Here is a 26,909-nt window from a genome sequence, read left to right as displayed (position 1 = left end):
GAGAAGGTATCAGGGGGGCTACAGCATGCAGTAATCCAAGCAGCTCACACTTTTCAGAATTCAATAGGCAGCTGTAAAGGTCACTGAAGTCAGGTCCGAGCTGGGTGTGAGAGTGTGACACAGACAGAGGATGTGCTCCTGTGTTCATGCAGCTCTGATCTCTTGGGCTGAGAGAGATCACACCTGTCCCATAATGCCATAGTCAAGCCTGATCCTCCCCTGGTGTTCCCCAGTGCCCCCCTCAGAAAGCTGAACACAGCAGTTTTGTCCACCTTTACAGGGAAGAAACTGAGAGATTAAAAACTGAAAAAGACTCTTTCTGAAGGAGATAGTTATTTATTCAGTGGTCTCAAACCTTTGAAAGATTGATTATAAAGCTCCCTTGGGGACATTCGACATTCCAATGATTAGCAATCCCGAAATTACAGAAACGCTTCATTCCAAAATGGGATTTTTACATTAAAATAGCAACAGCACTCAGCCAGGATGGAGAACCTGCTGAGGGAATTTCACCCTGAAACATGGGCATTAGCAGTATTAAAGATAGTCCTGGTAACACTGACCAGGGTTACTTTAATAGCTCCAGGAATTCTGAGAGCCCCTTTTGAGCAGACTGCCATCAGTAAAGGAAAGCATTGCTCTCTAACACCTCTATTTATATAACCGTGGACTAGTCAGACCGCCCTGCACATTGTTTGGAGCTGTTGCTCAATCATGTTGGTTATCTTACATGTACAGATTAAGAGCAAATGCAGATGATTCTCTGAATTACCAGAAACAGCTCTTCTTTAACTAGTATTGTTTTTTTTTCTCTCATTGAGGTATTTTCAGTTTGGTTTTCTTTTGTCTCAGTTTGGTGCTGCTTGTTTTGCTCTCTGGGCTACAATAAAAATCCCATTTTGTGCGTGAGAGAAAAGGTGAAAAACATGCACAACAAAGTAGCAAGAGAAGGCTGTCTAGTCAAGGCAGCAGCCTCATCAGTATGCGGAGTTGGACAGGAAAGATTCAAACATCTTCAAAGCTCGGGCTGGTGCCCACTGTGGTACCATGTGTCCAGCCCCCTGAGAAAACAAGAGAAAGAAAAGATTAGGATCAATGGCCATCAACATCACACTGGTAACTCCAGACTCCAATATCATCTTAATTGCCCTCTCTGAAATATAAACATCCCATAATAACCAAGGTCCAGGACATCTGGTTGCTGGGTACTGGATCAGTGATGTCATAACAGTCCCATGATTCTTTGCCTGAATATTGTAACATCACAATGTCGACAATATTTTCTGATATGCGTGTTGCCACGCCAACCAGCTACCCAATATTCAGACACAAATCTGATCATAGCTGTCACTGTGTTGTCTGATGTCCAATCAGTTTGGTCCTCTCTATTTGTTGAGAGACTTTCTGATCAAACTATTCATTGAGAATTCTGGGTGAAGGATGTCTTACAGGACATCAGCACCTAAGCTGGGAGAGTGGGAACAAAGTTGCAGAAAACTGAGAGCTAGTGAACCCCTAGAGTTTTCAGGAGTACAAAACTACAGGAGGTGAGGGTCCCTGCAGATCAAGAGAAATGTTCACTTGTAACATCACAAGTCAACTAGGGCTGCACAATAATTGGCAATCTTGCAACAAAGTGAGAGTAAGAATTAAAAGAGATAGCAAAGGATGTGGTTATTAACTGTGAGTATGAAATGCGTGGAGGGAATTGGGTCAGGGATGAAGGGTTGGTTGTTGTCTAAATAGCTCCTTCAAGCTTTGTGAAGTTCAGGAATTACAAATCTTATTCATAAGTATATGATGGAGACACAATGTTGGCAAACTTCAGCTGGATCTCTCCCTGCTGTGAAGTTGGCATGGTAGGCTATGGAGTCACACTGCACGCCCTAATTGGCACATTTCATTACAATTTTTTTTACTTCTTGTCATAATCCACTTGCCATTGATAATTTTAGTATCTGCATCACATATCAATACCATTAAATATCCACAGTCTTGCTTTCATTACGTCCAGGGCATTTGTTATAACCATGAACTTAATGGTGTCCTCCTGTCTGTGGCCTTACATTTGCTGACTCAAGTTGTGAAGGTTGTTACTGTTTGGAGCTCTTCCTTGAATAACAATTGTTGCCGGGACTTTGGTTTAGCACCTCTGCACCTAACTTGTGAAAGAGAATTCTAATCTGTTTATTTGTAAACAGTATATCTTAATATAACTCTCAGGTGGGGGTGATGGCCTAGTGGTATTATCGCTGGACTGTTAATCCAGTAAACCCAGGGAATGTCTTGAGGATCCGGGTTCGGATCCTGCCATGGCAGATGGTGGAATTTGAATTCAATAAAAATCTGGAATTAGGAGTCTAAGGATGGCCATGGATTGATTGTTGGAAAAACCCATCTGGTTCAATAATGTCCTTTAGGGAAGGGAACTGCCATCGTTATCTGGTTTGGCCTATATATGATTCCAGGCCCACAGCAATATGGTTGACTTTTAACTGCCCTCTGGGCAATTAGAAATGGACAATAAATACTGGCCTAGTCCTCATCTCATGAATGAATTAAAAAAAACTAAAGGACGGATTTCAACAAAACTAGGTGTACAGACTGTGGCCCTAGGAAGAAATGATGAGGTTTTGACAGATCCAGATGACTGGGAGGTGGGGAAGTTGAGTTTTGTTTTAAAAATGTGTGGTTTGTTTTATTTGCAATGTCATGGGCTGTCTCAGCTGCTGTAGTGCTACCTGTAGTACTCAGCTGCCAATGGGTGAGCAGAGGTTTCAGGGCAGGTTGAAGGGTGTGGATTTCCTGTCAAGTCTCCTCATCGAGATTTGAAAATACATTTCTCCAGCTTTTTCGGAAAAGAGCATCAAGGAAGAGCTGCATCATTTTCATAATGTTAGGTTAAAACAGCCAGGCAGAGATACACACTTTAGTGAGTGCTGTCTTCACTTATGTGTAACTGAAATTATCATTAACTGAAAAATATTAAAGTATATGGATTCACAGATCAGACATGATGTCACTGAATGGTTCAGGGTTGGAAAGGAGGATGTGAGCCAACTATCATTGGTCAGTCTGAGGTGAGGGGAAGTGGGATATCGTGAACAGTCCTGAGGAACTCAGGGCAGGGTATCACGTGTCATTGTAAGATGGTTATCGGGGTCAGTGTAATATGGAAGGATGTCACAGGTCAGTGCAAGATAGGGGTTTGGTGAATCAGATGTCATTCGGTGTCATAAGAACAGGTCATCCCATTTATGGTTGTTGGGACTTGCTGGGTGTATCTTGGTGGTTGTGTGTCCCTTGCATTGCAACAAAGACTGCCCTTTGAAAGGACTTCGCTAAAACATGCAAAGATTGTGGACAAATACAAATCGTTGTCTCCCAGATAAATGTAACTGGTATTCAGTGATAAGTGGTCAGACTGCAGCCTATCTCATGTTACCCTCATTGTTAGTGTCACTGCAGATGCAAATTCCATGACTATTCTTGTGATCCTGTCAATTCTGAGTGAAAATTTGTACAAAGATGTTACCTTGACAGTCAGGAAGGTAAGGTTCTCGTATTGTTCATAGAACCCAGCGATCTGGTCATTGTAAATCCATGATTGATAGTCTTGGGTTTTCTGTCGGAAAATGGGGTTAGACAGTCATGTCGTTAATTATTCATTAGGAATGACACATCTATAACTCAGTTCTTACTGGAGTTTTCAGACAGAGCTCCCACCTTAATTGGAAACAGCTCAAAGTTATTTTTGCCCATATTAATGACCTAAATGAACCTTGCTCATAAACACAGTACTGTATTACCCGACTGCTCCAGAATCTGCCCAGCAGTGAAAGAGGGGGAGTTCAGCAAATTAGATCAAGCACTCAGCATCTGTGCTCACAGTGCAGCAAGGTGCGAAAAATACAACCTTTACAGAAAATAGATTGTTTACCGTACTCTTCCCCCATCACTCCGCCCCGAAAGTGTTGACTCTAGCTTGGGTTCAGCTTCACAGTTCTAATACCTTTCTCGACACCACCAACCTTCATTGCCTCAACAGTCTCCAGGACAAAACTACTTATCGGCACCTTTACTATCCACTCCCTCCACCACCAACAATCAGTAGCAGCAGTGTGTACTAATACAAGATGCCCTGCAGAAATTCGCCCAAGATCCTCAGACGGCACCTTCCAAACCCATGACCACTTCCATCTAGAAGGACAAGGGGCAACAGATACATGGGAACACCACCCCCTTCAAGTTCTCTTCCACTCACTGTCCTGACATGGAAATATATCCCCTTCCCTTTGCTGTCACTGGGTCAAAATCCCAGCATTGCGGGTCTACCCACAGCACATGGACTGCAGCGGTTCAAGATGGCTGCTTGCCACCACCTTCTCAGGGGCAACTGGGGACGGTCAGTAAATGCTGGGCCCAGCCAGTGACACCAACATTCAGGAAAGAATTAATGAAACTCAGTTGACCTTTCACCCTCTCCCAAGCCAATCCAGCATCAACCCACCCACCCACTTTCCAGCAGGATTCAGTGATCTGCAGATGGAAACCCCCACCTATTTACACCCACCCCCAACCACTTAACTACCACCATCTCTAAAGCTTGATCAGCTGCCTCACTGTAACAGTAATAATATCAAAACTGGAAAGGTACAAGGTATCAAGTATCGAATGGTAAGCCACGTACCCGTTGATTCAGCGACTTCACAAACCAGTTATCTCCCAGGAAGTTACAGGCCATGTCTGTGTCCCCATTGTAGACCAGCACTCGGAGACCCTTGCTGAGCAGTTGCAGATAGAAATTCTGCATACTGCTGTAGATGCGTTGGTAGTTTTCACTGACCACAGAACTGTAAGGGGAGAAGATGGGTGAGCTCTGGCTCGAAAAAATATGTCAAAGTCAACCTCAAGTTCTTAAGTTTAGCAAATTGAGATGTTCAAATTTAAAAGTATTCGTTAGACAAGGGGCAAAATGGAATTGAATTATAAATCAGTCACTGACTTATTGAATGACAATACAGGCTCAAAGTGCTGATTAGCAAAGATTAGCAGCACTACCCAAGATTTGTGGTATGGTGGCTCTGTGGTTAGCACTGCTGCCTCACAGCACCAGGGACCCAGGTTCAATTCCAGCCTCAGGTGACTGTCTGTGTGGAGTTCGCACATTCTCCCCGTGCCTGCGTGGGTTTCCTCCGGGTGCTCCAGTTTCCTCCCACAATCCAAAAATGTGCAGGTCAGGTGAATTGGCCGTGCTAAATTGCCCATAGTGTTAGGTGCATTAGTCAGGGATAAATACAAAATAGGGGAATGGGACTGGTTGGGTTATACTTTGGAGGGTCAATGTGGATTTGTTGGGCCAAAGGGACTGTTTCCACACTGTAGGGAATCTAATACTATTAATTGGAATAATGTAATACATTACTTTAACCTAAGCCAGATCAAATTAGTGAAAAATAGACCATTGGAAGTTTCTAATACACTCAAATGGAGTAGTTCCATATCTCAATTCTCTCATAACTCTTGTTTCCTGATCCTGGCTGAATCCTGGTGAATTTATACCAGGATTTAAACCACCATAGTCTTGTGGCTGTAGTGTGTCTTTAATCATAACCTGAAACTGCACAATGTGGTCCAACCATTGCTTTGTATAAATTGATCATCACCTCTTCACCCTTATTTATAAAATCTGATGACTTTTTTTACAATTGCTTTATCTATCTTTACGTGGTCACCTGGAGAATCATGTATTCAAATTCCCAATGGGTCTCTGTTTGTCCATTGCCTTTGCATTGAGCATGTACCCATTAATCCTCAATTTCCCACTTAGAAATGTTGCCTCTTATCTAACAATATCAAGTCAAATTTTTCAGCCGCAAGTCAAACCACTAACTCAGATCAACGGGTAACAACAGTTCCAGCTGCATCTCTATGTCAATCATAACTCAACCAGTCAGCACCCTGTCATGTTGTATACATTGGTGCTCCCTTTCTAAGTTTAATTTCTTGCATCCCAGTCCTGATGAGTGCAGGCAAAAAGCTCTTACATTGTGTCTCTTTTCAGCAATGCTTAAGCTTTCTGGGTCCACTAAACGTCTTTCCCAATCCTTCACCATTTATTGAATCATAGAATCCCTACAGTATGGAAACAGGCCCGTCGCCCAACAAGTCCACACCGACCCTTCGAAGAGTATCCCAGCCAGACCCATTCCCCAGATTTACCCCTGACTAATGCACATAACTTATACATCCCTGAACACTATAGAACAATTTAGCATGGCCAATTCACCTGACCTGCACATCTTTGGAGTGTGAGAGGAAACCTGAGCACCCGGAGGAAACCCACACAGACACGGGGAGAATGTGCAAACTCCACATGGACAGTCGTCTGAGGCTGGGATTGAACCTGGGTCCCTTGCACTGTGAGGCAGCAGTGCTAACCACTGAGCCACAAAAAATCTTACCTCGACGTTAGCAAACAGGTGAATCTTCATCTCTATCCATGGGAATGAATGGATTGACTGTGTAATTTATCTCTACCAGATTTTCAACTTCCACTCAATCCCGCTCGAAGTGGATTGGTGTACTGGTTGTTTAATCGATTAATAGAAACATTTGCCTACAATTGAGGTTAAACCAATTTATCAAGAGACTATTTCAGTTGACACGCCAGTGCAGTACTGAGGGAGCTGAAAAATGTGTTGCTGGAAATGCGCAGCAGGTCAGGCATCATCCAAGGAGCAGGAGAATCGACGTTTCGGGCATAAGCCCTTCTTCAGGAATGAGGAAGGTGTGCCAAGCAGGCTAAGATAAAAGGTAGGGAGGAGGGACTTGGGGGAGGGGATTTGGGAATGCGATAGGTGGAAGGAGGTTAAGGTGAGGGTGATAGGCAAGAGAGGGGGTGGGGGCGGAGAGGTCGGGAAGAAGATTGCAGGTCAAGAAGGTGGTGCTGAGTCCGAGGGTTGGAACTGAGATTATGTGGGGGTAGGTGAAATGAGGAAGCTGGAGAAATCTGCATTCATCCCTTGTGGTTGGAGGGTTCCTAGGCAGAAGATGAGTCGCTCTTCCTCCAGGCGTCGTGTTGACAGGGTCTGGCGATGGAGGAGGCCAAGGACCTGCATGTCCTTGGCGGAGTGGGAGGGGGAGTTAAAGTGTCCAGCCACGGGGCGGTTGGACTGGTTGGTGCGGGTGTCCCAGAGGTGTTCTCTGAAACGTTCTGCAATTAGGCAGCCTGTCCCCAATGTACACCTGCACCAACCAATCCAATCGCCCCGTGGCTGAACATTTTAATTCCCCCTCCCACACCGCCAAGGACATGGCAACACGACGCCTGGAGGAAGAGCGACTCATCTTCCGTCTAGGAACCCTCCAACCACAAGGGATGAATGCAGATTTCTCCAGCTTCCTAATTTCCCCTCCTCCCACCATATCTCAGTCCCAACCTTGGACTCAGCACCACCTTCTTGACTTGAAATCTTCTTCCCGACCTCTCCACCCCCACCCCCTCTCTGGCCTATCACCCTCACCTTAATCTCCTTCCACCTATTGCATTCCCAACGCCCCTCCCCCAAGTCCCTCCTCTCTACCTTTTATCTTAGCCTGCTTGGCACACCTTCCTCATTCCTGAAGAAGGGCTTATGCCCGAAACGTCGATTCTCCTGCTCCTTTGATGCTGCCTGACCTGCTGCGCTTTTCCAGCAACACATTTTTCAGCTCTGATCTCCAGCATCTGCAGTCCTCACTTTCTCCTAGTACTGAGGGTGCGCCACAGTGTGAGGAGTGCCATCTTTGGATGAGATGTTAAATCAAGCCATACGAATCAAAGGTGTACCTTGCAGATACGATACTGTCTGTTTGCAAACATGTTCTTTTACCTGCAGAGTTCCCAAGGTTGGACAAAGTCTGGGATATGCAGAGCCTGCCTTACATCTGCACGATTGAGCCAGGTCCACTGAGCGGTATCATTGATACATGGAGGTGCCATGTTCTTTGATGTAGCTGCATTCTGCTACAAGAGCAAAAGAAAATGTGAGTAACAGAGAGTACAGATACCCCAGAGATGCACATACTTCCAAAGACAATTAAACCCAGTGGGTCACAGGAAGATGGGCAAAAATTATTTATACAATGAACGAGATAGTCTCCTTAATTGGTGACTAATTGACAATAAGATCAAGAAATCCATACATGCAAGAAGAATGGGTCATTGGGATTCTGTCAATTTGGAGTTAAGGGAAGTGTTTGGGTACATTGGAATTCTGTATAGTGAAAAGAAGCTGTGTCCAACGGGATTCTGTACAGTGACAGCAGGAAGAGATTGGTCCATTCGGATTCTGTCCAGTCAATGTGACTGAGAAGAGATTGGATCCATTGGGATTTTATACAGTGAGAGTGAGTGGAAAGAGGGTAGTTCATTGGGATTCTGTACAGTGAGAGTGAGTGGGAAGAGATCGGATCCATTGGGATTTTATACAGTGAGAGTGACTGGGAAGAAGCTGTGTCCAATGAGATTCTGTACAGTGACAGCAGGAAGTGATTGATCCATTCAGATTCTGTACAGTGAAAATGACAGAGAAGAGATCGGATCCATTGGGATTTTATACAGTGAGAGTGAGTGGAAAGAGGGTAGTTCATTGGGATTCTGTACAGTGAGAGGGAATGGGAAGAGATCGGATCCATTGGGATTTTATATAGTGAGAGTGAGTGGGAAGAAGTTGGCTCCATTGGGATTCTATATAGTGAGAGTGAGTGGAAAGAGGGTAGTTCATTAGGATTCTATATAGTGAGAGTGAATAGGAAGAGGTTGGATCCATTGGGATTTTGTATGGTGAGAGTGAATGGGAAGAGATCAGATCCATTAGGATTCTATATAGTGACAACACGAGGGAAGAGGTTGCATCCATTGGGATTATATATAGGATGGAAATAGATGTTCAGTACCTTTGGCATTTCAAAGTTGTAATATCGGAAGAGGTTCTTGAGATCTGTGTGGAAGCGTGAGTTACTTCCTGGTATTCCGCCAGCACAGTTCATATATAGCGAGTACACGTTGAGTCCACTGTTGTAGATGCTCATGAAGACCTCCTGGACCTGGAAAGACAATAAGTTGTCAATGGCTGCTTTCTCAGGTCCCCTGAGTATCCAACAGCCTGTCACCTTCACACCTCATCTGTCACTCCCTTCAACTGGGAACTTGCATCCGGCCTCAGGATTGTTGGATGAGGCTGAAGATAATAGGACCTGATAAGAGGCTGAACAATGGGTTGTTATGTGAATAGAGTGAGAGAGTCATGCAGGTCGGCTAAGAGTTAAACCTGCAGGAAATGAATAAAGGCTGGCTCTACCACAGAAGGCATATATTTGGTCAAAACACTTGGATTGGTTACGTGCACAGATAATTGTAAATATAAGGCACACGCTTGGCACAGAGCCTAGTGTATAAAGAGCCTGAAGAAATCCTTTTGTTCAGCAACACTTCAAAGATTCATGCTGAGCAAGAAGTATCTAATGCCAGGAGGCATGGTAAAGACATCAGCCAGGCTAGCTGTGAACTCTCCTGGGTAATAACATCTGAGTTTACTAAGTGGAGTGAAAGACAGTGATTAAAGTCTCTCTCGTTGTTAAAAGTGGGTGTTGTTCATTTAAGTACAGGTCGTTCTGCTCTAACACACGTTTCGTTAATGTGAATTCACTTTAATGCGATTGACAAATTGTTTCTATAGCATGAACATTTAAAGCATGTTCATTTTTTTTTAATTTCAAAAATATACTTTATTCATAAAATAATTTGATGGTCTGTACAGTTGGTCAGGCCATACATATGTAAACACTTACATACAGAGATCAGAATTTATCATTTTTATATACAGGTCTGTACGTTTTTCAATCGTATGCCCATATATTTAGCTGAGGCGCCAGTGGAGCCCAAATGACTGCGTGGGCCCCCTGTTCTTCTTTAGGCAGGCAGATGTTACACGGTGGTCTTTCCCCACCGCGCCTTGGCGGCAGCTGCTCCAAGTTTCAGCGCATCCCTCAACACGTAGTCCTGGACCTTGGAATGTGCCAGTCTGCAGCACTCAGTCGGGGTCAACTCCTTCAGCTGGAAGATCAATAGGTTTCAGACCGTCCAGATAGCTTCCTTCACCGAGTTGATGATCCTCCAGGCACAGTTGATGTTCATCTCGGTGTGCGTCCCGGGGAACAGGCCGTATAGCACGGAGTTCCGCGTCACAGCGCTGCTCGGGACGAACCTCGACAAACACCACTGCATTCCTCTCCAGACTTCCTCTGCATAGGCACATTCCAGAAGGAGGTGTGTGACAGTCTCGTCCCCCCCGCAGCCGCTTCGAGGGCAGCGTGTGGTGCGGCTGAGAGTCCGGGCGTGCATAAAGGATCTCACAGGCAGAGCCCTTCTCACCACTAGCCAAGCCATGTCTTGGTGCTTGTTGGAAAGTTCTGGCGATGAGGCATTCTGCCAAATGGCTTTGACAGTCTGCTCAGGGAACTGCTCGACAGGATCCGCCCTCTCCTTTTCCCGAAGGGTCTCAAGGACACTACATGCTGACCACTTCCTGAAGGACTTGTGGTCAAAGGTGTTTCTCTTCATAAACTTCTCCACGAAGGACAGGTGATACAGAACGGCCCAACGACTCGGAGCGTTCCGCGGCAGCGAGGCCAAGCCCATCCTTCGCAACACCGGGGACAGGTAGAACCTCAGTACGTAGTGACACTTGATGTTTGTGTACCGGGGATCCACGCACAGCTTGATGCAGCCACACACAAAGGTGGCCATCAGGGTGAGGGTGGCATTGGGTGTATTTTTCCCCTGTTGTCCAGATCTTTGTACAGCGAGTCCCTTCGGACTGGTCCATCTTTGACCTACATGTAAACTGGAAGATGGCCCGGGTGACTGCAGCGGCACAGGTTCTGGGAATAGGCCAGACCTGTGCCACCTATAACAGCAATGACAGTGCCTCACACCTCATGACCAGGTTTTTTCCCGTGATGGTGACCGACCGTAACTTCCATCTGCTCAGTTTCTGCCTCACTTTGCTGACACGCTCCTCCCAAGACTTGGCGCACGCCCCAGCCCCTACGAACCAAATACCCAGCACCTTCAGGTGGTCGGTCCTGATGGTGAAGGGGATCGAGGATTGGTCGGCCCAGTTATTGCCTTGGTTTACCTTGGCCCCCGAGGCCCGTTCGAACTGGTCACATATGCACGTGAGTCTGTGCACGGACATCGGATCCGAGCAGAAAACAGCGACGTCATCCATGTACAGGGAGGCCTTATCCTGGAGGCCCCCGCTGCCAGGAATAGTCACCCCTCTCAGGCTCGCATCCTTCCTGATGGACTCGGTAAATGGCTCTATGCAGCACACAAACAAGGCAGGAGAGAGAGGGCAGCCCTGCCTGACTCCAGATCTGACTGGGAAGCTATCTGATTCCCACCCATTGATTGAGACTGCACTGACAATGTTGGTGTAGAGCAGTCTGATCCAATTGCAGATTCTCTCCCCAAAGCCCATTTTGGAGAGGACAGCCCTCATATATGTATGCGATATCCTGTCAAAGGCAATCCCCTGGTCCAGGCTGATCAGGCAGGTATCCAACCCTCTGTCCTGCACGTAGGCGATCGTATCCCTGAGGAGTGCGAGACTCTCAGCGATCTTCCTGCCCGGCACAGCACAGGTTTGGTCAGGGTGAATCACCGACCCCAGAGCAGACCTGACCCGGTTGGCGATTACCTTTGACAGAATTTTGTAATCCGCAAACAGTGAGATTGGTCTCCAATTTTTGAGTTCCTCCCTCTCCTCCTTCCGCTTGTAGACGAGGGTGATGATGCCTTTCCTCATGGATTCACTCGTGGTACCTGCCCGAAGCATACTGACATAGACCTCCAGCAGGTCCTGGCCAATCAAGTCCCACAGAGCGGAATAGAGCTCGACCGGTAAGCCGTCGCTTCCGGGAGTTTTATTCTTTTCGAAGGACTCGAGGGCCTTGGTCAGCTTGTCCAGAGAGAGCGGCTGGTCCAGCCTCTCCCGTGTTCTGTCGTCTAAGACCTCCGTGATAGAGGACAGGAACGACTGGAAAGCCGTGCTGTCGGTCGGCTTCGCGTCATACAGACTGGCATAGAAGGATTTCCTGATCCTCATGATGTCAGCCTGAGATGACGTTACCGAGCCATCTTCTTTCTTCAGGCTGCTGAGCACAGAGCTCTCTTTGTGCACCTTCTGGAAGAAGAAACGTGAGCACGTCTCGTCCTGCTCCACCGAGCGGACCCTGGACTGGAAGAGTATCTTGGAGGCCTCCAAAGCAAAGAGCTTGCTTGCCCTTCACTTCCTTGAGGTCCTCCGTGACATCGACCCCTATCGTCTGCAGCGGTAGCAGGTTCTGCATACTTTCCTGGAGCTGGGACAGTTTTCCCGCCTCTCTCTCGCCTCCTGAACACCTTTGAGGATGAAGAACCTCTTGATGTTCCTTTTTATTGTTTCCCACCAGTCCGCTGGGGACTCAAAGAGGGGCTTCACGGTTCTCCAACCTGCGTAATCCCTCTTGAGCTCCTCAATGTTTCCTGGGGTCAACAGCTTTGTGTTCAGCTTCCACGTTCCCTTCACGTTCCCTTACCAGCCCGCTGCTCGTCCTCTAGGTGACAGTCGACCAGCGGGAGGCAGTGGTCAGAGAAGAACACCGGCTTGACGTTGGTGGATCTGACCGAGAGCGTTCGGGACACAAACAGGTAATCTATCCTGGAGCGGATAGCCCCATCTGCCCGTGGCCAGGTGTATCTACGCTGCGCTCTGTCTGCAGGGGTGCTGAAGATGTCGTGCAGCTTGGCATTTTTTACCGTGTCTATCAGGGCTCATACATTGATTCCAGTCCCTTTGCTAAAATGGTGCTGCTTTACCCAATTTTCTTATAACGTGGGATTGCACAAGAACGGAACTACACATTATAGCAGAACTGACTGTACTTAATAAATTACTGTGGTTTTATAGAGCTCTCGGTGTCTTCGTCTACATATGTACTGTTGTTCCTCAGAGAAGGTAACAGGACTGAACTGACATATAAACTGACAGTCACATTGGTAAATCTATGAAGATGGAAGGTGAACTTGATAACCCTATGGGATACTGAGCTATACGGACAGAGGCAGAAAGTGCAAAGTTAAGGAAGTTCTGCTGACTGTGATGTGAAACAGAGACCTGCCATCCCTCCAATGAGAACATAAGAAACAGGAATGATGTCTTGCTGCTATTCAAAGTGCGTCAGAGATCAGTGTAATGGATATCATTGAAAATAATCCATCTGACATATCACAATGTTGTTTGTGGATCTTGCTGTGTGTAATTTGGCTCTCTCATTTATGACATTAAACCAGACTTCAAAGGTACTTAACTGAGGTGTTTATGATGTTCCAAGTTAAAAATCACACAATACCTTTTATAGTCCAACAGGTTTAATTGGAAACACTAGCTTTCGGAGCACTGCTCCTTCATCAGGTAGTTGTCCAACCACCAAAACTAGTGTTTCCAATTAAACCTTTTGGACTACAACCTGGTGTTGTGTGATTTTTAACTATGTACACCAATCTAAACATTATGACACAGACAACAGAACACAGGGGGCTAACACCTTCAACATCTTCTCTGGGCTGACACCAGTTGTTACAGTTAACCTGAGAATGTAACTTTTAAAAAAAGGTTTTGTGATTTTCATATTAAAGAAGTGAAACGATCATCATCATTCTAACAGATGAGAGACTTAACAAACAATCAAGGTATTTTTCAATGTATAATTTCAGTTACATCACACTGTAAATTTTTGTTATAAATTCTGTGCCTTACAATTGAGCCCTCCACAACCACCTGATGAAGGAGCAGCGCTCCGAAAGCTAGTGCTTCCAATTAAACCTGTTGGGCTATAACCTGGTGTTGTGTGATTTTTAACTCTGTACACCCCAACCCAACACCAGCATCTCCAATCATGATGTTCCAAGGTTGTGAAAGGCGCTATATAAATACCTGTCTATTTTTCTTAGATCCAAGTATGCAGAATCAAAGAGCAAATGCAGAGTGACGGGGGTCAGTAAGTAAGTGAGGGGCACCTACCGATTCTTGGCAATAATAGTTGTCATTGTTGACGAAGTTGCAGGATCCACCTTGGCAGCAGTACGTGTTCAGGTTGCTCCATAATCTTAATTGGAGAAGAAAGAGAACATGGTCAAGATCACATCTTTATGTGTTGAGGGCCAGACAGCACCATGAGGAGACACTGCCTCCTTTCCCATCCTATCCTCCCGCCTCAGTCTCCTCACGTCAAGTTCAATCTCCTGCGTCTACAAATTGAGTTCCTTATCTCAGCAGGTAACAGCCAAGAATCTTATTCCTCAATTTGAAAGCCTGATATTGTCAATCAGCACAGAATCCAGTGAATACATCAGTATCTATTATCGATATAATTTTGTCTTGAGGGCAATGTTGCAGGTTCCATATATTCCTATAGAAATCAATGAATTGAATGAGGTTGCTGTATTTAATTTGAACCCTCACTCCACAATGTTCTCAATGAGTGGGATTCCATCTCCCTGTAGAATCATAGAATCCCTACGGTGTGGAAACAGGCCCTTCGGCCCACTGAAGAGTAACCCTCCCAGACCCATTCCCCTACCCTGTTTTCCTATATTTATCCCTGATTAATGCACCTAACCTACACATCCCTGAACAGTGTGGGTAATTTAGACTGGCCAATCCACCCTAACCTGCACATCTTTGGATTATGAAAAGACATAATTTTATAGTTGAATTACCATAAAGGTGTGAAATGTTATCTTTTAAAAATTTGCAATCTTCGTGAATACGAGAAAACAGGCTAAGCGATGGTTGTGCAAACTGTCATCAGCTTACCCCCACTACCCTCTCAGGATACCAGGATTGGGCATTCATGCCAAAGATTCCCACAAGTCACAAAGCAAGATGGAAACAAACAGGCCCAAAGACCTGACTACAACTTAAAGGAGCTGGGAAACTCCTTGGTCAATTTATTTCAAGGGTCACCAGTGGGCTTGTTCTGGGCTGAAGATATTACTCAAAGCTGCAAAAATGGTGCCTCAGACACTAAAACAAAGAACTGCAGGTGCTGGAAATTGAAACAAGAAACAGAAATTGCTGGAGAAACTCAGCAGGTCTGGCAGCATTTGTGGAGAGAAAGCAGAGTTCACGCTTAATTTTTTTTTCCAGAATGGTCACTGGACCCGGAAACGTTAATTTAGCCTCTCTCTCCACAGATGCTCCAGACCTGCCGAGCTTCTCCAGCAAATAGACAACAGCTGCGTTTGTTTGCTTTGGTGCCTGTGGTTTGTCAATTCAATCAACGGTGTACTGAGAATTTGTCATAAAAATGTCACTTGCTGAAACTACCTACAATTATATTTTTTTAGCATCTGTAGCTACATTTCCTATCTGCAAAATCTAACTTTTTGTCAATTTTTCCCATGGTGAACTTGTGTCCGGATTTCCGGCTAGGAACTCTCCAACCACAAGGGATGAACTCGGATTTCACCAGTTTCCTCATTTCCCCTCCCCCCACCCTGTCTCAGTCAAATCCATCAAATTCAGCACCGCCTTCCTAACCTGGGATCTTCTTCCCGACCTCTCCGCCCCCACCCCAGTCTGACCTATCACCCTCACCTTGACCTCTTTCCACCTATCACTTTTCCGACGCCCCTCTCCCAAGTCCCTCCTCCCTACCTTTTATCTTAGCCTGCTGGACAAACTTTCCCCATTCCTGAAGAAGGGCTTATGGCCGAAACGTCGATTCTCCTGTTCCCTGGATGCTGCCTGACCTGCTGCGCTTTTCCAGCAACACATTTCCAGCTCTGATCTCCAGCATCTGCAGACCTCACTTTCTCCTCCGGATTTGAAATGTAAACTGTCAATGTAATTACATTTTTCTGCCAGTTGGGATTATGCAGCAGTGCTGTCTGAGATGGTGCAACTACAGTGCTCTAAATACATGAGTGTAGTTTCTATTAGAAATTAGAACCTGGGAACTCCTGTAACAATGAACAGGGTAAGTCGAAGAATATCTCATTCACTTATTTCTCCTTTGCTCCTTCTCTCCTATTTTTCTTTGCCTCTGTCTATTTGACCTGTTTCTCATTTCCTTCCCATGCAAAGTGAGGTATTGAGGAACGGACCCTTTAATGAAGTGGTACTTTTGGAAAAGATGTGCCTTCCAACATCTCCAAACTCTTTTTACGCCTTCAGATCACCTACAAACACTGTCCCCGCATTCTGCACTCCTCATCTTGGTCCAAGTTTTTCAGAGAGCAGTTGGAAAAAGGACGAGACCCCGTAACCCGCAAATAACAATTCCTCTTGGCCTCCCTTCTGTTTTCTTCAGAGAGATTCCAAAGTGCAGCTTGTCATGTTTTCTAAAATGAGCTCAAGTGAGATAAGGCTCCTTGTCCTTGTATCTATTGTCTTCTAGTTGTTAGTAATTTTCGAATGAGACAATCCTAGCTACGTGCAAAAGCAAAAGTAACAGGAGCAGGCTATTCACTAATGATCAAATTGTAGCCTCCACTTCACATTCCTGCCTGCCCTTTAGAAGCTCTGAGTCCCTTGTAAATTAAAACTCTACCTAATTCAGAACCAGGCTCCACTGCTCATTGAGGGAAAGAATTCCAAAGTGTGAGAGACAAGGGTCTTCTTCAGCTCTGCCTTAAGCAGGCGAGCACCTTATTTTGAACCTGTACCTCTGATTTTGGGCTCTGCCATCAGGGAAAACATCCTCCTCACAACAGCTACTTTGTCAAGTCCCCTCAGAATCTTAAAGATTTTACTGAAATTACTGCTGGGAATGAAAGCCACAGTTCATTCAGTGGGAACAGGTTGACCCACATTGAACAGGTTCAACGCTGCTCTGCGCAACGTTTCAGACTGGGTGAGAGCGGTTCCCCGGTTTAGACCAACCACACGCTGTGATTTGATGTGCTTAGTTTGCGTAACACTCACGTGTCCCCAAAGAGTCCGTGGTAATATCCAAAATAGACAAGCGATTGGTCATTGTAGAACGTGCTGCTCAGTCCGTTCCCAACTCCAAAGCCCTAGAACATGGAATGCAGTTTCACCACAACAAGCTTGGCTCCTGCCCACGTTCCACCCCCTGGATTGACTCCAGTACATACAGGTGCTGATAGTCATTGGACATTAGGCATTGGCTGGGGGATTGAATGGTGCCCACTGCACCTGATTTCTAACACATGGAAACACTGCAGCCCACACCAGCAAGGATCATTCTCACCCTGAGCGAGGGGATAATGGGTTTGATTCCCATTGCACATACTGGAGGGCAAGGCTGAGATCTGAGAGTTATTCGCTAACAGAGATACTGTTTTTTGATGAGAAGTTAAACTAAATCTCTGCCCCTTCAGATCATGGAATCTCTACAGTGTGAAAACCGGCCATTTGGCCCATCAAGTCCACACTGACCCTCTGAACAGGATCCCACCCCCAGACCCACCCCCCTCCTCTCTGTAACCCTGCATTTCCCATGGCTAATCCACCTAACCTATACGTCCCTGGACACTACAGGCAATTTAGCATGGCCAATCCACCTAACTTGCACATCTTTGGATTGAGGGAAGAAACCGGAGCACCTGGAAGAAACCCACAAAGACACAGGGAGAATTTGTAAACTCCATACAGACAGTCGTCCGAGGCTGGATATGAACCCAGGTTCCTCACGCTAACCACTGAGCCACCCATGGAGATGATAGATCTCATGCCACTATTTGGAGAAGAGCAATGTGTGGTTCCGCCAAATTTAATCTTTCCGTCACATCAGTTAATCAGATTTCTCCAGCCATTATCACATTGCTGTTATTGAGAGCTCTTCGGCATACATTGGCTGTTGTGTATCCTTTATTACAATACTGGTTACACTTAATCAGTACCTCAGTGGATGAGAAGCTGTTTGGGATGTTGTGATAAAATATGAAATACATATTCCTTATTCTCTCACATTAACACCCCTTTAGCTCATGCTTCAATCCCATGTTCAGAGTATGGGGACGAGTTAGTGTTCCTGATTACAACAGAGAAACTCCATTCAACAATGACAGCTAGAGGAACACAGGGCTGGGGAACCAAAAGAGACAGATCCAAGTCTACAGCAGAAGGAATTGCAAATACCTTGAAGTTAATCGGAGCTGATCCGTCCGCAACTTTCAGGCTCAGGGTCGGTACATAGACGCCTCCATAGCTTTCACCAAAGATGTAGAAATCGTTGCTCTTGAAGCTGGGGAACTTACTGAAGAAATCCTGCAGGGCCAGGTAATTGTTTTCTGCAACCTAGCAAAGTGGGGAGAAGAATATGAGATCAGCGCTTAGTGCTGTGTTCCCCACAGGATGAAGAAATGATAATGAGATGGAATTCATTCACTTCCAAAGATATTCTGATTTCACCTGTGGCTCAGTGGGTACCCCTGCCTCCAATTCAGAAGGTGTGGACCTTGAGAGCCTTCAGTGATCAATCCAGACTAATAGTCAATGCTGGTACTAAACTAGTCCTGCACTATTCCAAGAACTGCTGAAACACTACACCGAGGTCCCCAATGCTTCTCTGATAGATGTAACAGATCCATAGCACTGTTTTAAAGAACTTGGGAATGATGCTAAATGTGGGACCTTACTCTGTCCAAATTGGCTTCCACATTTCCAACAGTACAACAGGCTACACTTCAAAAACCCATGTTTGTTGCTGAAGCATTTGGGATTACCTGAGGTTGTGAAAGGCACTAATGAAATACAAGTTTTTATATGATTGGATAATGAATCTAACTAGTGACAGGAAGGAGTATTTTAAGTCCTGGGGATCTGATGTATTTCATATGCTCAGGTATTAGAGGGGCTTCTAACTATTACCAAAGCAGTGATGTGAACACAAAGTAGGGAGGCATAGATCAAGGGCCAAAATTCTAATGAGAGTTGAACATGGATGAATTAAAGTAAGGAAAGTGTTGTTGTGAAGGGAGCAGCATCAGTACAATAGAGGTTCATGATCAAGTGCCACAGGGACCTCTCCTGTGGGCATGTTATTAAGTGGAGGCAAAAATGAAAGCATGTATATTTGTAAATGATTCCAAATATCAGTGAAGGAAGGGTCACAAGCTGATATCTGGATTAACAGAGTGTAATTGTCCACCTTTTCTCAGTGTGAACACTGGACCAAGAATTAGTGTTTCAGGTTCCAAACAAATCAGTGAGGAGCTTGCAGTATGTAATCACCTCTTTAAAGAGAGAGACATGTGCCAGTTAACATCAGGTATTCAGTAGCTACCATGCATGACGTATCATTGGTTGGATGCAGGAAATAAACAGCCCTACATTTCAGGATTTATATTTGTGAACACATTTCTACCTGCTCCTGTCTGTTAATGTGATGGTTTGGATTGGTAGAGGATGGGTGTTCTACATTGTTAATTATGATTTTTGATTTCTTGATTTGATTTATTATTGTCACAAGGAAGTTCATACCATATAAAGTGCATAAGGATGAGGAATTCAATGTTATGGCTGCAGACAAGGTGCATAAAGAGCCCGAGGTCAACATTAAGTTTGAAATTTGAGAGGTCTATTCAGACTTCTTATTCAGAAGTCTAATAAAGATTAGATTACACAACACCAGGTTATAGTCCAACAGGTTTAATTGGAAGCACACTAGCTTTCGGAGCGTCGCTTCCAATTAAACCTGTTGGACTATAACCTGGTGTGTGATTTTTAACTTTGTACACCCCAATCCAACACCGGCATCTCCAAAAAAGATTAGATTAGATTCCCTACAATGTGGAAACAGGCCCTTCGGCCCAACAAGTCCACACCGACCCTCTGAAGAGTAACCCACCCAGACCCTCTGACTAATGCACCTAACACTACGGGCAATTTAGCATGGCCAATTCACCTGACCTGCACATTTTTGGGCTGTGGGAGGAAACCGGAGCACCCAGAGGAAACCCACGCATACACGGGGAGAATGTGCAGGGCAAGGAAGAAGCTGTTCTTGAATCTGTTAGTACGTGTGCTTAAGCCTTTTGATCTTCTACCCTAAAGAAGAGGTTGGAAGAGATGATAACCAGGGTGGACAGGATCTTTGATTATGCTGGCTGGCTTCCGGAGGCAGTGGGAAGCATGGATGGAGTCAATGGATGGAAGACTTGCGTGATGGACTGGGCTGTGTTCACATGGCTGCTGGAGATGCAAAGTTTACGTGATGCATTTGTGCATGCACACACTTTGTTTCATGCCAGCACTACATTAAATACCCAGTGTGAGGTGACATTTCAAACATGTACCCACTGCTCTCTCTCCCACACACTGAGCCTAGACAGGCAGCATTCACAAATGTCCCACTGGGGAGTGGGGGGGGTGGGTGGCATTGAAAACAATGATCTGTCTTCCCCCTTCCCCCCTTCCCCCCATTCCCAGCCTGAACCCCTCCTCCGGAAGTTGATCGCTCGCTGCCCCCCACGTGTTGCTCTCTCCCCCTCTCCACGAGCTGATCTGTCTTTACCCTGAAACGATTCGACGCCCCCACCCCCCACCGCGTGGACATTGCGCCAGTCCTGTGCACATGCGCAGTGCGGTCTTCGAGGCGACGACGCTGAGGGACCTGGAACAGTGCGCGTGCGCGGCTGCGGTCTGCGCCAACATGGCGTCGTCACTCGAAGCTTGCACCCGGCCGTTAGTTATTCAATATCCTCTCAAGTGTAAACACTTGTGGACTTTGGTCCGCTCCGCTCCGCCCCGCCGTCACAAGTCTCTTGATTATGGGATATTTTACGTGACTGCTGAAGGAATTGACTATTGATGCAGTTCAGCCTTGACTGCACCCAGTCAACAGCAGCTGCAGGGCCTGGGCACAAATACCTCGTTATCGTTGGTGGCGTAGTTCTGATTATCCGAGTAGGAGAAGCCAACTCCGGCCGGGGACTCCAGGTACAGGACATTAGCCACCTTATTCCAGCTGTACGGATTGATGTAGAGTGTTCTGCCATCACTATCCACCTGGAAGTAACACATTGCAGTCAGTGACCTGGATCCACTGTAACCAACTCTCCCCCACCCCCCCCCCCCCCCCACCACCACCCCACCATCACCACCACCCCCCCTCCCCACCACCACCACCACCACCCCCTCCCCACCATCACCACCCCCACCCCCTCCCCACCATCACCACCCCCCCTCCCCACCATCACCACCACCACCCCCCCCTCCCCACCACCACCCCCCCCCCACCACCACCCCCCCTACCACCACCACCACCCCCCCCACCCCACCACCCCCCCCACCACCACCACCACCACCCCCCCTCCCCACCATCACCACCACCACCCCCCTCCCCACCATCACCACCACCACCCCCCCTCCCCACCATCACCACCACCACCCCCCCTCCCCACCATCACCACCACCACCCCCTCCCCACCATCACCACCACCACCCCCCTCCCCACCATCACCACCACCACCCGGCCTCCCCACCACCAGCCCCCCCCCCACCACCACCACCCCACCACCACCACCACCCCCCCTCCCCACCATCACCACCACCACCCCCCCTCCCCACCACCAGCCCTCCCACCACCACCCCCCCACCAGCACCACCACCACCCCCCCCACCACCAGCCCACCACCACCACCACCCCCCCTCCCCACCATCACCACCACCCCCCCTCCCCACCACCACCACCCCCCCTCCCCACCACCAGCCCCCCCCCCAACCCCACCACCACCACCACCCCCCCCACCACCACCCCCCCCACCACCACCCCCCCCACCACCACCCCCACCCCCCCCCACCACCACCCCCCCCACCACCACCCCCCCCCACCACCACCACCACCACCCCCCCCACCACCACCCCCCCCACCACCACCCCCCCCACCACCACCACCACCACCACCACCACCACCATAGTATGTATGAAGAAGGGATAAACAGGTTGGACCTTTGCCCATTGGAATTTAGAACAATGATGGGTGATTTTAGTGAAATCTTACAGATTTTTTTTCTTTTAGGGGTCATTTCTCTGTAGGAGTCTCTTCCTCAGAAAGTACTGGAGGTTGGGTCTTTAATGTTTATCCAAGGCTGAGTTACACAGATTTTTAATAGCCTATGGAGTTAAGAGTTATTAATGGCACGGCTGGGGGGAGATCAGTCACAAAGCTGGAGTTAAAGCCACAATCAGACCAGCTATGATCTTATTGAATGCCAGAGCTAACACTGATGCTCTGCCTGAGATTAGTCAGCAGTGAATCTCAATCATCACCCTACAGTAAAGAAAATACTTACGTGCAGAGGTCCATTTTCAGCAAGTAATCCATCTAAGGAACTGCACCCAGGCCCACCGTTCAGCCACAGGACCACAGGGTCAGTTTCTGGGTTTCTCTGGGACGTTACAAACCTACAGGAGACACATTGGAAAATTAACATCCTCCACTGAGGACTCTGCAAGTCACTGAAGAAATGCGGAATAATTTCAGGGTCTTGAATGGTACCAGCACAAAGAGAAGATATCCAGCTGTTTGTAACCCTGCCAGCTCTGTCAGTGCAACTCAGTAATTTCCACTCGCCTGCCTATTTTTTATAGTCATACAGATCTTGTTATATAACTGTCCTATTCCCTTTTGCAAAGTGTGATTGAATATGCCTCCCTCATGCTCTCAGTGCATTCCAGACTCAAACGACATTCTGTGTAAACGTTGTCTCTTATGTTGCCTCTGGTTTGTTTGCCAATTGTTTTCAATCAAGACTCTCTGGTTTATCCAAGGCTGAGTTACACAGATTTTTGATAGCCTAGGAGTTAAGAGTTATTAATGGCACGGCTGGAGGGAGATCAGTCACAAAGCTGGAGTTAAAGCCACAATCAGACCAGCTATGATCTTATTGAACAATGCTTGCAACAATGGGAACAATGTCACCTCTGATCTTCTCAAGTCACTGGTTTGGACTACCCCACTTGAAGGAGAATCTCCCATCAGACTACTTAGAACATAGAACATTACAGCACAGTACAGGCCCTTCAGCCCTCGATATTGCGCCGACCTGTGAAACCAATCTAAATCCCATTTAACCTACACTATTCCATTATTACCCATGTGTTTTCTAATGGCCATTTAAATTCTTGCCCTCAATCACTGAAAACATTGATTCTGTCCACCCAGTTGACAGATGCATGCATTATCCAAAAAAAAGGATGCAGCTGGAAACTTTGACGCATTAAAGGATTCAATGAGGTTGACTCGAGGAATCTATTTCCTCTACTTGGTTAAATCTATACCAAGGACACTTAATCTTAAAAGTACAGTTAGATCCTTTTGGATCTGACACTTTAGACGAAATCTGGAAGTCCATCCAAAAAAGCAGTGGATTCTCTCTGTGGAGAATTGTAGCTTTCAGGATTGAGACAAAACAGAGTTTTGTTGGGTAAAGTCAATCAGGAAATGAGGTAAAGATGGCGAGATTAAGTCAAGATGCAAATCAGCCATGAGCTGATGAATGGCAGCGCAGGCTGGAGGGGCTGAATGGCCTATTGTTCCTACAGGATTAGGTGTGGGATGCCTGAACACCTTCCACTTCCCGAGCCCAGGGGCACTGAGACCACCTGTTATACCTGAACTGAAAGGAGGGAACTGTACAGAAAACCAGCAGCACCGGTCAGAACCATTTGAAAGTGTTGCTGCAGTCTGTTCAGGGGCAGTTTCTCCTTCACTGGGAAAGACACAGCGACAGCTGGCAGGATATTTACTCTTAGATAATCCCTTTGCCTCTGCTCAGTAACTCCATTCCCTACCCAGCTTTAACGGCTGATCCACCACAGCCTGCGCGTTCTCCTGTGTGACCTTCAGCAACATGGTGAAAATGTTTCACCTCGTCCCAAGTCAGTTCCTTTTGTGAATGTAACCAGAGGTGCCAATCGTAGGAATAGTAAATGAGGGAGAATGGTAGCAAAAACTGATTATGGGTTTAACTTTTGAGAGGGGGCTCTGATCGCAGAAAGTAAAGTGTTGGGAGTTTAAGTTGAGAGAGTGCTTTTCTTTCGTATTCCTCACCACTCAGACATGTTGAAAGTACTTTTGAAGCACAGTGTCTGTTATTATTTGGGAAACACTGGAGCCACTCGGTGTGCATAGTTAGAATAACCAGATAAACTATTCTTGTCACATTGGTTGAGGGAAACATTGGCCAGAGGGCAGAACCTCTTTGTTTCTGCAATCTTTTACATCCAGCTGAATAAGCAGATAGGGCCTTAATTTAACCTCTCGTCCAAAAGACAGCACTTCAGAGAGTGCAGCTCACCTTTGGTGCTGCACTGAGAGGGGACAGCATTTCTGTGAAAGTAATGATTGTTCAAGAACAAGCCAGTGCCAAAGTGTTAAAAATAGCTCAAAGAGAAGGAAGTGCTGCCTGCCTCCATTGTCTGTCCCACTGAGGGTATCCTAACCCCTCGAACATGTGAAACATCTGGAGAACAAAGAGAGTGAGTTGCAATGCACATGTGGGAGGGAAAGTGTCCGTAGCAACCAGATCTACAGACAATTATTTTCTACCATTCTTTCATACTGCTTTATGCAAGAGCATTAGAAATGCCTGGTGTGGAATGAGGTCATTCAGCCCATCGTCACTATACTAGCCAAAAAAGACACTTTACATTTGACACTGGCTTGGAAGCTGGGACGATGGCATATTTGGACATTAGTCCGCCTTTCGGCTTCACTCCGGTTCTTTTTGTGAGGGTTTATTCCTTTTAGCTTTCCATCCTCCCAAGAAATCCATTGGCTACTTGCCCAAAGCTGGGAGAGAGCCAGGGCGTGTACAAGCAGACCCACACACTGCAGGTCTTGAGGGTCAAAGCACCTCTGACGCTCTGAGTGACACGGTTTGTGGCTGTTATTGGGACACCTAGCTGAGGACTTATCAAAATCCCAGAACTCCTTCTCTTACTGCAATGTGGACTAAAGCACTTCAAATACATGGGTGCCCCATCATCACCTTCGCTGGGTCAGTCAGGGATGGGCAATGAATGCTGGCCCAAGAATGAATGATTGAACTGAAGGTGATTAGGGCTGGGGAAGAAAGGAGCTCATCGGTACATTTCGCATTTGAGAAATTTTATGGATCAGCCATACCACTCTTGCCTCTCAGCCACAACATACTGTATTCAAGCCCAACTTCCAGGACTTGAGACAATAAATAAAACTAGAAAGTCTAAGAAATACTTAGTGGATCTGGAAGCATCTCTGGAGAAAGAAGGAGGTTAACAGACTTCTGTCAAAAACCTTCCAGTTGAGGCAATGTTAGAGTGGTGTGAATCAGATGAGCTGTTAAACCAAACCAAACAGCAGTGTATACTTCTGGCTCCTGTTGAAGGTGAGAAGGGAGTTTTCCTTGGTGTCCTGGTGCCAATACACATCCCTCTATCACCTTCACAGAAACATTATCGCTGTTTGTGGGAGCTTGCTCTGTAGAAACCAATTGCTGTATTTCCTATCTTACAATAATTGCCACACTTTGAAATGTAGTTGTAAGAAATGCTACATTAAAGCCTTTTAACTTTGTTTTCTTTCTTTCTGTTGCTGATTATATATCCCACAAGCAATCACCTTCCGTTAACTAACCCATTTTCTGAGCTGGATGTCAATGGGACATGAAACATAAGAAACCATCACAGCCTCACAAATAGAATTAATTGAAAAGCGATTAAAAGCAGACCCCTCCTATATCTCAATCTCCCCAATCCTACCCCATCAGCAAGTCCACAGTTTAGTAAAGTCCAATTACAAAGTCCAGTTCAGAGCAGACCAGGAATCCAAAATGGAATCTCCACTCACTAAGAATTCAGGAGAGTGGGACTGATTTAACTGTGCGTTGTCTGTCATGCTGGGGTAACTATACAATATCCCAGTTCCCACATTCACTTACCAGTAGTGTAGATGTTGGCCAGGAGATGCCTGCAAGTAGCCAGACCACTGCTTGAAGTTCAGTCTGGTGTTCAGACCCGGTAAGGAGAGGATTTCATCTGGGGAGTAAGATGCCAGGCAGCTACTCACGCAGAGTAACAGCAAACACCACCACATGGCTGCAAAGCAGTGGGGCAGAGAGGCGGAGACTGTGTGTGACAACCAAGCTCAGAGAATTCCCGAGGAATGTGGATGCCGAGATTGGTGGCTCCTCATATAACTGGGCTGGGAATTGGATGGTCACATGATCAATGGTGCGTGATACAAGAAGGCAGGAATTAAAATATTAACATATGATAAGGAAAGAAATCACAAGGTATTAAAACAAATGTTGGAGTACTGTAAACAGGTGACATTTGTTATTTATGCTGGTTAGTTTTGGTAAAATAACAAAATAGCCAGTGACCCCAAGCTGTCCTTTAAATCCATGAATAGTGTAGATAATAGTGCTCTTTCAACCACTGCTGAGTTTCCCAGGGTATAGAGTCCCTACAATCTGAAAACAGACCATTTGATCTATTGAGTCCACAGCACCCCTCCGAAAGACATCCTACCCAGACCCTTCCCCTACATTTACTCTAGCAAATCCACCTGGCCTGCACATCCCCAGACTCTCTAGGCATTTCAGCATAGCCAATCTACCTCACCTTCACATGTTTGGACAATGGGAGGAAACTGGAGCACCTGGAGGAAACCCACGCAGACACGGGGAGAATGCGCAAACTCCACACAGACAGTCACCTGAGGCTGGAATCGAACTTGGGTCCCTGGCACCATGAGGCAGCAGTGCTAACCACTGAGCCACCATATAGTTTCCCATGGAAACTGCATTTGCCCAAATGTAGCCCAATTCAAGGTGTTCCAAAACTCACAAATTCACATTATTT

At 46.4% G+C, this 26,909-nt stretch overlaps 1 protein-coding gene across 2 annotated transcripts; it reads right to left on the bottom strand.

Moving 5' to 3' along the window:
- Window positions 1-316: 316 nt before the first annotated feature.
- LOC122558590 (lysosomal protective protein-like) lies at window positions 317-26,154 on the bottom strand. 2 transcript variants are annotated; one of them, XM_043707363.2, is made up of 11 exons: window positions 25,985-26,154; window positions 22,355-22,466; window positions 20,931-21,068; window positions 18,198-18,356; window positions 17,019-17,110; window positions 14,112-14,196; window positions 8,941-9,090; window positions 7,875-8,008; window positions 4,691-4,853; window positions 3,536-3,625; window positions 317-1,061 (listed from the first exon to the last, which is right to left on the bottom strand). In XM_043707363.2, the coding sequence occupies exons 1-11, from the start codon at window positions 26,137-26,139 to the stop codon at window positions 978-980; spliced, it is 1,362 nt and encodes a 453-aa protein (XP_043563298.2). In that variant the 5' UTR covers window positions 26,140-26,154; the 3' UTR covers window positions 317-977. The 2 variants fall into 2 exon arrangements, with proteins under 2 accessions (XP_043563298.2, XP_087852223.1); XM_087996097.1 differs by having other exon boundaries at window positions 7,875-8,005.
- Between the last annotated feature and the right edge of the window lie 755 nt (window positions 26,155-26,909).

The sequence above is a fragment of the Chiloscyllium plagiosum genome, unplaced genomic scaffold (genome assembly GCF_037043375.1).
Source record: "Chiloscyllium plagiosum isolate Xiang-an unplaced genomic scaffold, Cpla_swu_hap1 HiC_scaffold_17, whole genome shotgun sequence".
Classification (NCBI taxonomy): domain Eukaryota; kingdom Metazoa; phylum Chordata; class Chondrichthyes; order Orectolobiformes; family Hemiscylliidae; genus Chiloscyllium; species Chiloscyllium plagiosum.
The sequence above is the reverse complement of the archived record's forward strand: the minus strand, read 5'-3'. Positions and strand labels throughout refer to the sequence as shown.